At 41.7% G+C, this 18,300-nt stretch overlaps 1 protein-coding gene across 1 annotated transcript in view; it reads left to right on the top strand.

The window, feature by feature from the left end:
* Usp46 (ubiquitin specific peptidase 46) overlaps positions 1-18,300 on the top strand; it is a 68,936-nt gene that overhangs the window by 26,223 nt on the left and 24,413 nt on the right. Inside the window, exons 2-4 of the mRNA XM_027390887.2 lie at positions 944-1,024; positions 5,490-5,703; positions 7,201-7,430. Of these exons, the coding sequence (XP_027246688.1) occupies positions 944-1,024; positions 5,490-5,703; positions 7,201-7,430 (525 nt within the window). The remainder of the gene's footprint in view (positions 1-943; positions 1,025-5,489; positions 5,704-7,200; positions 7,431-18,300) is intronic.

Genomic DNA, 18,300 nt, shown 5'->3' with positions numbered 1-18,300 from the left:
ACAACAAATGACTTAATTAAGAAAAAAATATCCCTCACAGGTGTACCCAACCTTTTGGGTTTTAAGTTAATTCCAGATGTAGGCAATTAAAAATAGTTATCACCAATAGTTCTTAGTTCCTGTGAGCTTCGTGAGAATAAACTGCACAGTCTCCAGCATGGAAGACACAGGAGCTGCTACTCTTGCCATGCCGGAGTATCACCGGGCTTAGCAATTGGATGCATCTGACAACTGTCAGGTTTCACACTGGATCCTTTCATTGTCTGTGACATCCTCTGGACACAGTGCCTTCTCAGTGGAACCTTCCCTGAATGCTCTAGTTAAAGGTACAGTTGTGCAGCCCATACAACTCTCATGCCCCCCAGCCCCAGCTTCCCCACCGACCCAAACCCATCTCATAGCTTATTTTTGTTCATTGTACTCATCACTTCTTAGTGTATTGTCTAATAGACTTGCTTCATGGTTCAGGCTGTCTTCAGGTATGAAAATGGGAACTCAATGAGAGTAGCATGTGTGTCTGTTTTGTCACCATTCTTGTTAATGCCTGGACCTAGTAACTGGCTCAACAGGTCTAGCCTTATTAGAATAAAGAAACTGACTTTGAAAGTGGTCCTGTCTTCCAGGTACCCTGTTTCTGAAAGTTGCTGCAGCTGTCTGCAATGTTTTATTCAGAAGATCTTTTTCTCATTTCCATATCTATCTCAAATATCCTCCCCCAATGGGAGGTGACTGAAACCACACAGTGCAGGGCTGGGGCAACATATAAGTTGGGTGAGAAGAACAGTGATGGCATTGGTAGCGAGTCTCCTGTTTACTTCTGGCATCGGCACATCCCTCTATATGTTGTTGACAAGGATGCTTGTTTCAGGAGTGGTCCAGCTCTCATCACCTCATTTTCTCATCTGTATTCATGCCACAAAACTCTTGTTATGTTCTCTTGTAGGGCACCAATGCCTCTGCTCTGGAAAAAGACATTGGTCCAGAGCAGTTTCCGATCAATGAACACTACTTCGGATTGGTCAATGTAAGTATTTTTTGTTTTCAATATTTTAGGGTATTTGATGTAATGTGCTGGCTGACTTTTTTGTTTTTGCTTTGTGAGACACAGTCTTGCTTGCTATGTAGTTGGTCCTCAACTCATTATGGAGACCTGGCTGGCCTTGAACTTTCCGTGATCCTCCTGCCTCTGCCTGAGCACTGGGATTCCAGTTTTATGGACCATGCCCAACTCCCTGCTGCCATTACCATCATTACTCATTTTTAAATAGCTGTGTGCTTTAGTTAGTAGAAGAAGCAAATACCGGAGATGGGTATTTTAATCTACTATTTAAAATGTACTAACAATTGTCCCCAGCAAAGGACCTAATTACTCCGTTATTGATTGAATTCATGGCCCCTTTGCTGCATGCCTTGAGGGATTCCCTTTGTATGTGTCACTTTCATAGTGATTTCATTAGCATTCACGGCCAAAGCTGCTTTGAGTTATTTGTTCTCCCTTTCTCACAGTGTGAACATCTCAGTCTTTGTTTTGGTATGGGCCAATCCAGCTTGACCTGTTCTTGCCTAATGATATAGCTTGTATTAGAGATATATAATAATATAAGTAGGATCTCCACTTGAGGTAGGGGGTGAGCTGTCAATTAAGGACCAAGGACCATTTATCCCAAAATTACTTGGCCCCATTGTTGTGTGACAAAACTTTTCCTGAGAGGTGCACATACACATCTCCTCACCCCAGATTGGGAGCTCACAACAGACCAAATTACAGATACCATCAAAGTCCAATTTGGTGACCCAATGAGTTTTATTGGGGCTACTTACAGGAATATGGGTGAGGGGTTACCTAGAGGAGCACAAAGACAGCTGCATCACCAAGGCCCACCCCAGCATGTGTGACAGACAGTCACTAAAGCCGGGAAAACTGGAGCACACTGCACAGTCTGAAGGTAGCACAACAGGGTAGACAGTGTCCTCTCTGGGTGCCTCTGGTCTAAACCTCCTCCAGGCAGCTCGGCTGGTTTCTGCTTCTTCCAGGCAGCTGTCTAGTCTGAGTCTTCTCTGCAGCTTTTGTTCTTCTGATAAACTCCTTTGTAGTTCAGCTCTGCTGACTCTGGCAGGGAGGGGCTTAGTCGATCCAGTCAGTTTCAGGGACTTCCTGAAATTATTCTGAGTTGGTTGCTTTCTTACTTAAGGAGCATCCTTGGGGGATGTGGTGTTTCCAATCTTGGAGGAAACTTTCACAGCACTAATTTCCTTTGGGCTAGGTAGTAGCCCCTAGTACTTGGCTCTCCTTATGCTCCTTGGTAAGGTGTGAGTCAGGTGTTAAGGTGGGTTACCTGGGGGTTAGGTAGTATTGCCTGGTTGGTATTAAGGTGGTGTTACCTGGGTGTTAAGGTGGTATTGCCCATCACCCCTGTGGGCTTTCTACTTTACTGTTTATATCCTCTTTATAGAAGTTTTAGGTGATAAGGGTGTTAGCTCCCAGACACAGATTTCTGGAGCAGCTCCTCTGCCAAATGCCAGTTTCCTGTTGTGAAGTGTGCCTGGAGATGCTGGACACATTCTTTGCAAGTAAATGCCATCTTGGATATAAAGGAAAGAGCTCCGTTTTTATTCTCCCTGTACGGTTAACTGGGGGTATGAACTTGGCCTTTCTGGACCTCCATTTCTACATTAATAGTGGTTGCAATGGTTTCTTCTTCTTGAGCCCAAGTGATGGATGAATGAGAGGCCCTGGGAAAGGCCCTGATGGAGGCTTGGGCAATGCTTCTTTTATTTCCCCAGAGTTGATCACTAGTTCAGGCCAGTTGTGACTCAGGGGTGTCTGGGTGAAAGACACTGAGAAGCAGAGAGAAGACTGTAGAAAGGAATGCTACGTAAGGTCCTGGGAATATAGGTCGTTGTATTGGCAAAACCCAGTCTTCTAATTTTCACAGAGTTTATTTTAGCCACTGTGCAGGGGCCTCCACTTAGCTCTCTGGAGAAAGTTATTCAATTCGTGGGAATTTTTCCTTGACTAAGGAAAATAAAAATGCAGACAATGGAGAATTGTGGATATTGCCTAGCTAGTAGAAGAGTTACCAAGTTGTATTTATTAATAGCTTCATTTATGATTCCTTGGTTGATAACTTATGAGATGCCAGCCTCTGTGTGAAGGGTTTGTCACCTGTTACATGGTCTGTCAAGGAACATTCAAATATATAGGAATCTAAGATGTTTGCACCCAGAGGCCATTCAGAAAAGATGCCCCTACGTGGGGCATTTGACCCTCTATGGCGCTTGGGAATTTGGGCTACTAATCTTGTTATTTCTTTGGAATTTCTTCCTGTTCATTTTGTGAGTGGGACTGGCTGTAAAGTACAGGTCTCAGCTGGGTCCTCCCACAGAGTTAGGCATCCAGCCACTTAGAAGTCAGTGAGATAATGATTTTGCCTCCGCAGTCAAAATCTTAGTGTCTGTGACCTGAAGAGGGAGAGACTGTTGCTGTGTGGGCCCTAATATGATTATAGGGGGACCAGGAACTTGTGTGATACCATATTGGGACAATTGCCACCTTGGAAGAAACACAAGGCAGGGTAATTTAGGAGGTAAGAGCTAGGAAGTTGGGAGGGTGGCCTATGGAGACAGTTTTTGCTCCACTGCGTTGGAGTAAGTGAGACTTTGCACTCTGGGGCAGTGGCCACTGCAACCCTGTCAGAAAAACAGGCTCTGTTCCCTAAAGGCTTGTGTTGAACAGGTGCTTCTTAACTCCTTAAATAATTCTCCCCACTGCTGTGTGTGTGTGTGTGTGTGTGTGTGTGTGTGTATGTACACATATACATACACACATATATGCCTACACATATGTGCATATATACATATATCACACACATATGTACATAATCCCCCACATATATACATATATCACACACACATATATACATGCATACGTCACACACACACACACACACACACACACACACACACACACACATACATCTCCCACTGAGCTACATCCCCAGCCCCTTCAGGTTTTTGTTTGTTTGTTTTTCAATTTTTATTTTTATAGTCATGGGAGGTTTTTGTTTTGTTTTGTTTTGTTTTTTTGAGACAGGATCTCCCTTTATAGCTCAAGCTGGCCTCGAACTCATTGTGTAGTACAGGCTGGCTTCTAACTTGCAATGATCCTCTTGCCTCAGCCTCCCGAGAGCTGGAATCACAAATGCGCATCACCATGCCTGCAGTCATGGGAGCTCTTTTATATTACACTGTACCTTTTCTTAGCCAGATGCTTTTCTGAGTCCCCATGCTATGTACATTTTTTATTTTATTTTATTTTATTTTATTTTATTTTTTTTTGAGGCAGGGTTTCTTTGTGTAAAAGCCCTGGTTGTCCTGGAATTTGCTCTGTAGACCAGACTGATCTTGAACTCACAGAGATCCTCCTGCCTCTGCCTCCTGAGTGCTGTGATTAAAGGTGTGTACTACCACTGCCCAGTTTCTTGTCTTTTTTTCTAAGTACCAGATCTCATTAGATTCCTAGTTAGAGTGCTTATTATAAGTTAGACTTTGATGGATCAGAAAAGCACTAGAATTAGTAGTCTTACCTGTGGGGGATGCATTCCAGGACCCCCAAGGGATGCCTAAAACTGGATGGTACCAAACTCTGTATAGACTGTGTTTTTCCTATACATATACTCTGATGATAAAGTTTAATCTCTATGTTGGGCACAAGAGATTAAATAATCTTCTAATAAAATAGAACAGTTCCAGGAAATCATCAGTATTAGTTTGTTTCTTGATACTGGATTGGGGCAATTGTTGAGTAATACAAAGGTTACTTGTGATACCCAAGATGTCTAAGTGGTCAGTAGGCAGGTACCACATACAGTGGTAGACTAAGGGATGATTCACATCCTGGGCAGTTTTTGTGGTGTAGGATGGTGTGAGATTCCACCACACTGTTCAGAATGGTACAGAATAGAAAATTTATAGATAATTTATTTCTGTAATTTTCCACATAATGTTCACAGACTGTGGTTGACTCTGCGTAACTGAAAGCATGGCAAGCAAAACTGCAGCTAAGTGGGGATGACTTTGTACTACAGTGGTTCTCAACCTGTGTGCTGCCCTCTGGAGTCAAACAACCCTTCCAAAGGGGTAGCCCAAGACCACCAGAAAGCACAGATTTTTACATTACAATTCATAACAGTAGCAAAATTACAGTTATGAAGTAGCAACAAAAATAATTATATGGTTGGGGGTCACCACAACTTGAGGAACTGCATTAAAGGGTAGCAGCATTAGGAAGGGTGAGAACCACTGTTGCTTCCTTTTGTTCCTATCCTTGTTAATCAGATCCACTGTTACCTAATTTGGCCTGTTGGGCTCTGATATGGGAATGTAGGTATTGGCAGGGTCCTGGATCCTGGCATCTCCCTCTCCTCCCTTGCTCAGAGGTGGCTTGTCCCCAGACAATGATTCCAGCCACCCCTCTTGTGCTTTGGCAGTTTGGAAACACGTGCTACTGTAACTCCGTGCTTCAGGCATTGTATTTCTGCCGGCCCTTCCGGGAGAATGTGTTGGCATACAAGGCCCAGCAAAAAAAGAAGGAAAACCTGCTGACGTGCCTGGCGGACCTTTTCCACAGCATTGCCACGCAGAAGAAGAAGGTTGGCGTCATCCCACCAAAGAAGTTCATTTCAAGGCTAAGGAAAGAGAACGGTGAGTGATGTGACCATAGTGGGGTTAAGGCTCTGAAGGAAGGGAAGGCAGCGGTTCTGGGCAGCCTCCAAATGGAAAGCTCATGCTAGTTCTCTAAAGGGAAAGTGAGTGTACTTAACTATAGTGGCTTCAGGGACTGGAGAGATGGCTCAGTGGTTAAGAGTGAGCCTTTTAAAAGAGTTCCCAGGGCCACCTGTAACTCCAGTTCCCCAGGGATCTGTTACCTTACACATTACATATACTTCCCTTCTCCTCTGAGTGTATTTTGTCACAGTCATGAGGTGAGTAACAATAAAGTAGGTGACAAGATTTCCAGTTGGCAACTTTTGGTTTTTGAGGGGAAATGGTGCTAGAAATATGTTGTCTATTCCAGAAGTTTCTACATTGTTAGTTTTTAAGACTATGGGAATATTTGATGTGTCAACTGGTATCTGCCCCAGTTAGCCATGTGTTTGTTTTTACAAAGTCTTGTTTAATTTGATTGCTAGCTTTAGAAGTTGCAATATTTTATGTATGCTAGAATAAAAGTGACCTGAATAGAGAAGGAAGCCACCTTCCCAGTGTAGTTGTGAGCATGACTAGTATTAGGGGCTTCCAGCTGCTTGCTTGTTCTGACAGCAGGGGCAGCAGTAGGCTTAGGGTACTTGAGTTTGTTTTAGGACCACTATGGGAAAGATATCTGTTCATATATGCTCCACGTTTCTCTTTCATCTTTCTTCTAATAGTCTTCCAGGCTGGACTTAGGGTTAATATGACTCTCAGGAAAAGAATCCAGTTGCTATAGCAAAGTGACTCAATGACTTATTAGTCACTGGTGGTCGCATCATATTCAGAATTGATACTCAGGCCTTCAGGAGATAAAGAACTTGTCAAGCAAGTGACAGGACTAGAGTCCAGACCCCCAGCACTCACATGAAAAGCTGTGCAGGTGTGGTAACCAGCCTGTAATCTCAGTAGATAGGATGTGGAGGGTGGAGATTGGAGATTAGAGCAAGCTGGGTAGCCAGACCAGCCAAATGAGGGAGTGGCAGAGATAGCCAGAGACCTTTTCCTAATAGAGAAAGTGGAGCATGACTGACAAGGATGCTAGTGTTAGCCTTGGCCCTCTTCATAGTCAGTATACACACAAGTGTGCACCTGCTCACATGTGCGCTCCCATCCCATGTAAGCATGCTTGCATACATGAAAAAAACAATAGATATTTTATCAGGGTTTTTGTCTAGTAATTTTGGTTCTTTTCTAGAACGATTAAACGTTGGTTCATTATTACAGGTGACTGTAAAGAGATAGGGGATGTTAGTGTTTGGTGGGTAGTAGGAAATAGGAATAATTCTTTGGAAAGTTACTCATTGGAATTACATAGTAGGGATGAAATATATTTATACGCCATGACTGTCCATTCTTTTGATATGAATATCGAAGCATGGCATGGAAAGCTACCCCATCTGTCCACTCTCCAGGATGCAGAGTGTGCAATCATGGCCTTCTCCTTTCCAGATCTCTTTGACAACTACATGCAGCAGGATGCTCACGAGTTTTTAAATTATTTGCTAAACACTATTGCGGACATCCTGCAGGAAGAGAAGAAACAGGAAAAACAAAACGGGAAATTAAAAAATGGCAACATGAACGAACCTGCAGAGAGTAATAAACCAGAACTCACCTGGGTCCACGAGATTTTTCAGGGAACACTCACCAACGAAACCCGATGCTTGAACTGTGAAACTGTGAGTCCTTGGTTGGGGGTGGGGGATGATGATGTCTATCTTTTTGGACATATGTGTTGGGACATCACATGCTTACCGTTGCCTTCAGTACCTGTGGGCCATTCTGTCTATTATATCTCTGAAACTCAAGTGGAAACTCTTGGAAGCCTGGGTTCATCATGATGTCTCAGCTAGGGGAAAAAAAAATAGATGTCCTAGGTAGTAGGAATGGAGTGATGAGTACATTGTCCTTAAATGTTGGGTTATTTTACTTCATGGACAGATGATAGGACTGAACATTGAAGTATTGACCTAGATTGTGACCCACTTAATTAGAAGAGGTCAGGTGTGACCCACTTAATAAGAAGAGGTCAGGGGTCATCATGAAGAGGTCAGGGATGAGGTAGGGACCATTGGCCTGACTTCTGGGAGTCTACTGTGGTACAGCCCAGTGGTAGAGGAAGATTGATTTTGACTTGTCCTCAGCCAGCCGGTTAGGTGAGAGGCCTGTCATGGGGTTTTTGTTGTTGTTGTTGTTGTTGTTTGGGTGGGAGGAGTTGGTTGCATCTGGAAGCCCTTAAAGTGACTTGGATTTAAGGACATCCTTTCTAGAGAGTGACTCAGGGTGACATATTTGCTTGTTATATTTAACTTAAACTTTGAGAGTACCTTCATTTTTTGCTAGGGCCAGCCGCCCAGGTTTCCATGCTGGCCCTGACTTGCCATCACATTGTTGCTTTCTTCTGTGTCTTCACTGTCCTCATCTGTAAAACAGGGTTGATGTACACAATATCCCATTGGTGGCTGGGAAGAGTGGATTTGAAGATGTCTGTTAAATGCAGGGCCGTACTTGACACACGACAGAGTATGTAAAGAATGTTGTCTGCCGTTTATTCTAATGTCGCCTGCCATTTATTATAACTGCTAAACCCACAGAAAGTCTGTGACTCTCTAGAGTTCCTATAGTTTCTTGATTCGGACAGATCTGTCTGCATATGCATTTTTTGGGAAGGAGAGATAAGTAGCTTATAACAGAATCTGCTAAGGGTCCCTTGTCATGGTCGCCCCAGCTGTCATTAATGGTGTCATCCATCATGGGTGATTTAAACCAGGGCTTCTTACTTTTTTTCTACTTGTGACCTCTGTTAGCCCAAGAAAATTTTATGTGACTGGTTTATACCGTAGTCATATAAACCAAACATTTATAATAATCATAAATTTATTTTACAAAAGTTCTTTGGGGGACTACATAATTTTGCCATTTATTAAAGGAGAAAGCATATTTACATTCTAATGAGATGAATTTTCTTATTTATTTCCCCACAAAAAATTTAGTAGTGGCTGACTCTTTGATGCTGTGGGGTGCAGAACATCTTCACTGTTTTTCAGAGGTGATCAGTATTTTGATTTTATAACCATCAGTATTGAGAACACTGCTTCATATTAACACAAAGGAAAAAAATGGCAGAAGTATGCTTAGGACCATTTCATAAATTTTTAGAAATTCTATCCCTCCTAAGACAAAATTAATTTACCTTTTTTTTTTTTACTTTTGCTTTTGAAAGATATATTTATTTTTATGTGTATGTGTGTATGCCTATTTGAGTTTATGCTTACCACATTCATGTAGATGCCCTTGGAGGACAGAATGGGGTGTTGAATCCCCAGGGACTGGAGTTATAGATGGTTGTGAGCTGCCCTATGTAGGTGTTGGGACACAAGAACAGTGTATGTTCAGGGCACACAGCACTCTTAGCCACCGAGCCATCTCTCCAGTTCCTGTGTAACAATATTAAAAGAAGCTCAAGTCAGCAACGCTTAACAGCAATGTTTAAAATCAAACATTCTAACACACTCCAAACATATACTAATTTAATACTTGCATGCTGAGGAATGATTGCAAGGAAACATAAAAAAGACTTTGTTTTCTGTAATTCAATTACTGTTTTTATAAGAGCAGAAACCTTTGTGCTGTTCATGCAATATGATAGGCTCAGGTCTGAGCCCTCGTGTTTCAGCCAGTATTCATTGGCAGTGGTGAGATGGCACCAACAGAGCCAAGGGAGTATGTTGTGTGTTCAGAACCAAGACTGCAATGAAATCTCAGGGCAACAAAGCACAGGTGACATCATCAGAAACACCGCAGGTTCACTGTGTATTTGATTTTGACTAATTTTGGTCAGTGTACATTCAGAAACTTCTCATTGCTAAATGTTCCGCAGGTCCCACATTTAGTTATGTGAAGTCATGTGGGGTCACAATGCACGCTTAAGAATCAAGCGCTTGAATAGTAGAGGTTTATTCCTCACAGCTTGGAGTCTGGAGGACTGAGGTCAGGAGGCCAGTTTGATTGGGTTCTGGTGAGGGTGCTCCTCTGGTGGAGACAGAGAAAGCAAGCGCTCTCACACCCATGCATAACCAAAGGCTCCATTTCCACATAGCGTAGCTTTCCTGAGTGGAAAGTCAATGACAGTATTGGGAGGTCACAACAGCCTTTTTCGAGTTGTGATCCTTTAACAGTTGAGAAATGTAGACTCACACTTAAGTATAAGAGAGGGGCAGAAGGCATTGCATCTTTGACAATCCTTTTGGTTTCCTTCTCAACACTATTTGAATCAAGATTCTGATTCATTCCTCATAGAAATGGTTAAAAAAACAAAACAAAACAGATAAGTCAAAAGAAGACTAAAAATCACAAGGATTCTTCACATCCAGAGATGAAAAATGTATAACATCTAAAAATGTGATTATATTTGTTTAGAGGTCAGCACTTGAACATATAAAATTGTAACCAACAAGGCATTTTTGGCACAATCCTATTTCTCTGGGTCTCCTCTCCCTTCTTTCCCTTCCCCTTATCTGTCCCTTTATACCTTTTTTTCCCCCCAGTAAAGTTCAAGTGGATGCAAAAATAGAGAAAATTACAATGCATTGTGTGTGTATGTGTGTGTGTGTGAGAGAGAGAGGGGGGGAGGAAGGGAGGGAGAGATCTAGGATTGAAGGATTGATCATTTTCATTTTCTCTCCTTCCACACCTCTCTTCTTTCAACTTGCTTTATTTTTTTAAGCAAATCCCAGATATTGTTTCACTTGTAATTGATTTATTATCTGTATATGCCATTCTAAGTCTTTCTAAAAGCACAATATCCTTTTTATATCTAAAAATAAATTTATAAAAATAATTTTATTATTATTCACTCATTGTTGAAGTCTATCTGATTATGTCCTGTTCTTGTAGCAGAATAAAATAAAAAATATTACATTTTTTAAAAAAATTTTCCATTTTCTCGTGTGTGTTGCATGTGTGGGTATATGTGTTCGAGTGCGTGTGAGTGTACATGCATGTGCAGGCATGAACAACCTTGGAAATCATCTTTCATCACTCTTCCACCTTATTCATTGAGGAAGGGTCTCTTAGTCAAGCCCAGGGCTTACTGGTAACAGCTGATCTCTAGAGTCAGCTTGCTTTGGGGATCCCCTTTCTCTTGTTTTTCAAGGCAGGAATTATAAGTGGGTTACCATGCCACTCAGCATTTAAATTGTTCTGGGACTCTAAAGTCCGAGTCGTGCTTGCACAGCAAGTGATTAACCACTGAGCCTTCTCCCCAATCCTAAAGTTGGTTAGTTTATGATCCATAAAGCAATATGTGTTAATCTATAATTTATCCCTACCCTCCTTCTCCTTTATGATTAATTTGTTTTGAGAAATCAGGTTATTGTCCTGTAGTATTTCCTACATTTTGAAAACATTTTTGTGGTGTTATTTACCTAATTAAAAAAATTTAAAATGTTTTAAATTACGTGTGTGTGTGTGTGTGTGTGTGTGTGTGTGTGTGTGTGTGTGTGTACACGCGCATGTACATGCAGGTGCCAAGGTGGTGGTGGGATGTCAGAGGACAGCCTTCAAGTGTCAGTCCTTTTCTTCTACCATGTGGGTCATCAGGTTTGGTATCAACAGCCTTTACTACCCCCCATCTCCAAGTCATCTTCTTGACTCCTCATTTATCTGACTTTTACAATAAAATGTAGATCTGTTTCTGAAAAGACCCAGAAAGACTTTTGCCTGTGTGTACCAAAAGACTTACTTGCAAAGGAAGGCTTGGAGCAGCATTTTATTTTATCTAATTGTTTTTCCACATAATATATTTTGATCATCTTTTTTCCCTCCCCAACTTCTCCCAGATTATTCTCATCTTTCTGCTCACCCAGCTTCATGTTCTTTCTTGCTATTTTCCTAAAACAAAGCAAAAACTGGAAATCAAAACAAGCAAAAAAACCAATAACACAAAAAAGAAAAAGAAAAAGAAAACAAGAGGAAATAAAAAGGCTATAAAAGCCCCATGATGTTAGATTCTTGTTGGCCAACAGCTCCTGGGCATGGGGCCTACTCTGGAGTGTGGCTGATGTGCCCAGTGACACTCTGTTGGAGAAAGCTGATTTTGGAACAGCATTTTTTTTTTTAAAAAAACAAAAACTTGCCTACGTCACCAACACATAGTTAGCAATAGAGCATTGCCAACACCCTGATGCCTCTGCTTCCTTTCAACTTTGTTTTTCCTCTATTCTCCCTATACCTTTGAGTTCATCATTATTTTCTGTTCTATAGATTATTGGTACTTGCTTTACAGTTTTTCTTTTTTTGTTTTTTTCGAGACAGGGTTTCTTTGTGGCTTTGGAGGCTGTCCTGGAAACTAGCGCTTGTAGACCAGGCTGGTCTCGAACTCACAGAGATCCACCTGCCTCTGCCTCCTAAGTGGTGGGATTAAAGGCGTGCACCACCAACGCCCGGTGCTTTGCAGTTTTTAAGAGTGTTTATTTTCATTATTTTTAGTTATGTATACATGTGAATGTCTGCATGTGGGTTCAAGTGTCTATGGAGGCCCAAGGCACCTGGGCCTGAGGAGCTAGAGTTACAGAAGTTCAGCTGCCTGACGTGGATACTGGGAACCGAACAACTTGTGTCCTCTGAAAAAGCAGCCAGTGCTCTTAACTGCTGAGCCATCTCTCTAGTCCCCTGATTTAATAGATGGAATGGTTCTGCTAGTTTATTACTAGACATGTACTTGTGTGTGTGAAATCATATGCATACAGTCTTCTGATTTGTTTTTCTCATGCTTTTGAGATTCAGCCATTTGTTTGTGTGTATTGTGGTTTATTTTTTTACTGTTATGTAGTGTTTTATTTTAGGAGTGTACCACAGCTTATATGTTTTGTGTTTCTGAGACAACACTGCTGGAAAAATTCTCATACACATGTGATTTGTGTGTGTGTGTGTGTGTGTGTGTGTGTGTGTGTGTGTGTGTGTGTGTGTGTGTACACACTTCTTTTTAGGGTATCCCCTCAGGCATGGAATTGCTGGTCATAGGACACGCACCTCTTCAGGTGTACTAGGTAAAGTTGATTGTTTCCAACATGGTGGGAGTGAGTTTAGTAGATTTAATCATGTAGAACCTGCTTTGTGTTTTCATAGTTTGCTCCTTGTCTCTTACGTACATCCTCGGATTTGGACATGTAACAGTTTGTTTATCATTCTGCCACTAGTTTTTAGTGAAATGGACTGGAACTTTTCCTTTCTTGTAGTGTGCTTGCCTGTTTTGGGACTCAACATTATTTGCAAAATCAATTTTCTATATATTCTGATCTCTCTCTCCTCTGCATGTCTGCCAGGACTTCTCTCAGCATTCTTAAGGTTCATGGTTCAGTGTGGCTTGTTGTTGCTGTTTGTATGAATGGCCGTGTTGCCTTTTGTTCTTGCTTCCTTTGGTTAGTATTACCCCTGGTGAAATTCACTGCATCATTGCATGATACTTTTGTTTATTCTTTATCACTGCCATTGGTGACTTAGTTATGAGTGTCATCATCTATTAACCTACTTTATGGTTGATGGCTATGCAGTCATTTTTACTTTGGGGTAGCTGTGAACAATGCTGTCATGGATCTTATAATACATAAAATCTAGCCTCAGAATCCAAATGTCTCTAGGAAATTATACTATGTCTCATGAAAGTAGATTTATGCGATAAGATTACAGTGTTTATCATTGATATCATTAGAATGCATCCAGTCCCCAAGCATTATACCAGTTTACACCCTGTGTGAGCATTCTCTTTCGTTTTTTTTTTTGTGTGTGTGCACAGCCATGTATGTGCAGTTTGTCAGGTGTATTCCTCTATTGCTCTCTGTCTTTGTCCTTTAACAAAGTATCTCTTACTGCAGCAAGAGCTTGTCATTTCTCCTCTGGGCTGGTGGTTAGCAAGCTGCGGTGGTCATTTATATTGGGATTGTGGGCACATATGGCTGGCAGTGCCTGCTGTTTATGTAGGTGCTAGAATTCTGAACAGAGGTCCTCATGCTTGCAAGCCAGTGCTGTTACCCACCGAGGAGGCATCTCCTCCGCATGTGTGAGAGCACTCTTAGTGCTCCATCCCTTCCTCTAACATCACCTTTGCTGTCTAGTAGCTGTGTCCATGTTCTTATACCAGCAAATGTCTTTCCAACACATGCTGCCTGCTAAGGCTAAGCCCGGGGATACAGCGCCTACTCTGTGTTCCTGCCATGGAACCAGATCGGAAGGCCAAGACCATTCTAGAATTAAGATCACTGAACCCTGTGAAGGAAGTACAGACTATTATTCCATGTGCTTAGGAGGTGGGAAGCAGAGTGTGTGGCATTGTGTTCCATGCTGGCAGCTGGGAAACCTGCACCATGTCTACAACCTGGCTCCTCCTTTCAGGGTGTAATTTAACACTGTTAGTAAATCCTGCATGGCAGTATTCAGTGTGGATTTTCAGGATGACTCTGATAATAGGCTCAGTCATATTTATAGTTTAAAAAATCTACGAATAGAACAAATGATCCCTCAAATGCAAATATGGCATTAAGTACTCATGCTGAGGAAGTTACTATGGAGCCTTATTTCCCAAAGGCCCAGACAGGAACCTGTATGCAAAGATTCCACCCCAGTTCTTTAATTATATGGAAACATTTGTATAATGGGATTCCAACTGTTTATATTTTATAGGGTACAAGTGTGTCTTTCTGGAGAATAGAAACAATCTATTAAAATTGGTTTTACACATTCATATTGGGGCTAGAGAGATGCTCAGTGGCTAAGAACACCAGCTTCTCTGACAAAGGACCCAGGTTGGTTCCAGCATCCATGTGGCTGCTCACACCCATCTGTAGCTCCAGGTCTAGGGGAATCCTCTCTGTCCTCTTTGGGCACTGAATGCACCTGGTATACTTACATACACATAGGCAAAACACTCTAAAAATAAAAATAAACAAGAGATGGCTTAGAGATTAAGAGTACTTAATACTCTTTCTGAGGTCTTGGATTTGCATCCAGGCACCTTACATGGTGACTCAGGACCGTCTGTAACTCCAGTTCTAGTGGGTCTGAAACCCTCATCTGGCTTCTGTGGGCACCAAGCATGAACGTGATGCACAGCCATACATGCTTGCAAAACACCCATGCAACATAAAATAACAACAAAAGTGAAAACAAAATTAAAAACTGTACATGTTTATTATTATATTAAAGTGATATGTAATGTTGTATAAATTGGACTACAATGTGATCTTTGAAACTGTATACATTATATAAAGCAAGCCTGGATAATAAATGTATTCACTGTTCCAAATACTTATCATTTCTTCCTGGCAAAACATTCAAAATTCTGACAGAACAATCTTTAAAAAAAAAAAAAAAGAACTCCCCCCACAAATGATAAATCACTTGAGACAAGAGTATATATAGATTTATTTATTTTTCTTCTCTGGTTACTTGAATAGTCCCCTCTGTTTTCTTAGATCCCAGAACTGGACAGACTCCTCAGAAACATCTAATCCTTGTTTTACCAGTGCCCAGTATCTTCTATGATGTCCCAGCCAATGGGTCACTGTCATCTAGTGGACTCTGGCCAGAGGCAGGGAACCCAATCTCCCAAGGAGGCATTCCATTTTTAGCCAGCCCTAATTGTTAGAAAGCCTTGGACTTTCTAAGAAAGTGAATGACCTGTGGGCTTTTCCTGTTGTCGAAGTGCAGGACTAGTTTCATAGAGCATCTAACGAGCCCTAGGGATCTAACTTTCCTTTGGGAATCCCCTTAGAGTACAGGCTGTGCACTGACTTCAATCAGAATTGCCAAAGCCCCCATTGTGAAATCTCACAGTGGATTAAGCTGCCCTAGACCCTGAGTAGCAAATTAGCCCTGGGGGCACCTTTGTCCCTGCCTCAGCTTCTTGTCCTCTTGCAATTGTGGAAAACCTTTGTGCCAGTCTTCAAGTTCCAAAACAATGACTGATTTTCTACCGGGCCTCTCTTGCTAAAGCATTGCCTGTGATTGCAGTGCAAATGTCAGATGAAGGAGTTATGGAGACAAATGGTTTCCTCTGCCATAGATCTAGAGGGGCTATTTTAAGGGGGTAATCAGGACTCACTTGTCCACATAACCTTGACAAAAGCACTTCTGAATTTGGGATTTCAGGATTTTTCCACTCGGGCCTAACTGTTCCCTTGGTTGTTCCTTTGTTTGCTTCATAAGATTTATTAGGCTGGTTGGAGTTTAATCTTGCTGTTGTTTGTTTTAATTCTCCCTCTTTTTATGTAAAGCTGAGTTTTTGCTTTGCAGATCCGTGCCTTTTCTTCTCGGTGGCATTATGACACATTTATATTTGTTTCTGGAGCCAAACTAATGTGCAAAGAGCTGTTTTATTAACAATAAAAAGTCTACAGCTCTCAGTGTTTAGTTTGCAGAGGTCCATATTGCTCCGGCGGAGCTTCTGAGACCTCCACAGATAGAGAGGGTGGAGCTGGCTGAGGTAGGAGGGAGGCCAAGCCTTCAGAAGAGCAGGAGCTACTTTCCCCAGTCCAACCTTGGGTGTCAGCTGGGGCCATGTCATCATGGTAGAGACCTAAGAAGCTGTCTGTCACCTTTCCCTCTAACCCAGGAAAGTAATCAGGGGAGCTACAGACGACTTCACTTGTGTGTGGCAGATAGCTGATTTCTTGTATTCACTGAATTATAATTATTTAAAACTGAACAAATAGGGCCTCTTCTCTTTATAAAGGCGAATTTTTTTTTTTTTTTTTTTTTTTTTTTTTTTTTTTTTTTTTGCGTGGGGGTGGAGGGAGGACACCAGGCTCAGATTTGAGGAAAAAAAGGAGAAACGGCTGTAGGCTGTTCACGCTGAGAGTGTTGGAATTTCTTAGTGATGTGTTTCCTTGGAGACAAGCTGTGTTTTCCCTTAGACCAGATCCTTGTGTGGGGGAAGAATATGCTTTCTTGACAGTTTGCTTGAAGAAGAGACCCCTCCCAAAAGACCCCCTTACCACACCCACCCAACCAACCAACAAAAAACTGAACAGCCCCTCCTTGTCAAAATTTTAAATACCTCCACAGTGTATTTCTTGACCTCTCGACTGTGACTTCCTGGGGTGGGGACAGAGAAAAGTCAGGATGAGAAGATGTGTCAGGTTTGACCCCTCCTCTCTCCTCTCCCCCCAAGGCTGACATACTGTGCAGAGCTTTATCACTCTCTCGCCCTGAAGCTCTTTGCATTCAGAACAGAGAATGGTGCAGCAACTTTCCTCAGTTTCTTAATGAGATTCCTACCTTTCTCCAGCAACTGTCAAGCAGAAAAAGATTTGCATCCAATCCCACAGATTGTGTTTTACCTGCCTCTTTGTACCCTATCCTGGTGTGATTCCACTTGGCCCTAATCCTTTGTTTTCTCCCAGGGAAGGGCTGCTTCAGTTGAGAGAATGCTTTACCAATTTAAATATAGAATATTTGTGGGCTAATGTAAAAAAGAGAAATATGTATCAAAAAGAAAATGATTCATGTTCCTGCCTCTGGTAGGCCACTGATTTAGCTATCTTTCCATTTGTTCAGTTTTTCTTCAGTTGAGTAATTCATGTAGTGTATACTTATGTGTACCTGCTGCACACTGGAAATTATGTCTGGTACTAAGGATAGCACTTATAAAAGATGGTCCCTGGCCTTCTGTCTGCTAATGTACATGTTTAAATTGCGAATCCTGCTTTAACTATAACAGTAGCAGCATTACTACCATCATCATCACCATCATCACCACCACTTCCACCATCGTCACCACCTCCATCATCATCACCTCCACCATCATCATCACCTCCACCATCACCACCACCTCCACCATCATCACCACCTCCACCATCATCACCACCACCATCATCATCATCACCTCCACCATCATCACCACCATCATCATCATCACCATCATCACCATCACCACTACCACCACCAATACCATCATGGTCACCATCACCACCACTACTACCAGGCAGATCAATTTCTGAGTTCGAGACTAGCCTGGTCTGATCTACCAAGCAAGTTCCAGGAGAGCCAGAGCTACTCAGAAACCCTGTCTCAAAAAAAAAAAAAAAAAAAAAAAGAAAGAAAAGAAAAAAAGAATTCTCTTCCTTTTGCCTCTATTTTTGAAGGGTTTATTTGTGGTGTATTAGAATTCTGCATAGATAAGGTTTCTTTAGGCATATAAAAGATGGTGTTTCACTGTCTTGTGACCTCTGTGGTTGAGACCTCAACTACTGCTTGAATCATTCTCTTGTATGTAATGTTTCTTTTTTCCCTTCTGTGTACTTAAAATTTGATCTTTGTCTTTGGATCCTGACAATTGGTCTTTGATATTTCTTGACATTTATTCTGTTTCTGACCTTGCTTGGTGATTATTGAATTTTATTTATATGTACACACTTCATCAAACTAAGTGACTGGCCATTATTTCTAAGATAGTTTTTCTTCTTTATTCTCTCTCTGCCCTCTTCTAGGGTTCTGGTCATCTGTATAGTAATGTCCCAAAAGTCCCTGGACATTTGTTAATCCTTCTTCTTT

Source organism: Cricetulus griseus (genome assembly GCF_003668045.3).
Source record: "Cricetulus griseus strain 17A/GY chromosome 1 unlocalized genomic scaffold, alternate assembly CriGri-PICRH-1.0 chr1_1, whole genome shotgun sequence".
Lineage (NCBI taxonomy): Eukaryota > Metazoa > Chordata > Mammalia > Rodentia > Cricetidae > Cricetulus > Cricetulus griseus.
This window is presented reverse-complemented; position numbering and strand designations above follow the sequence as displayed.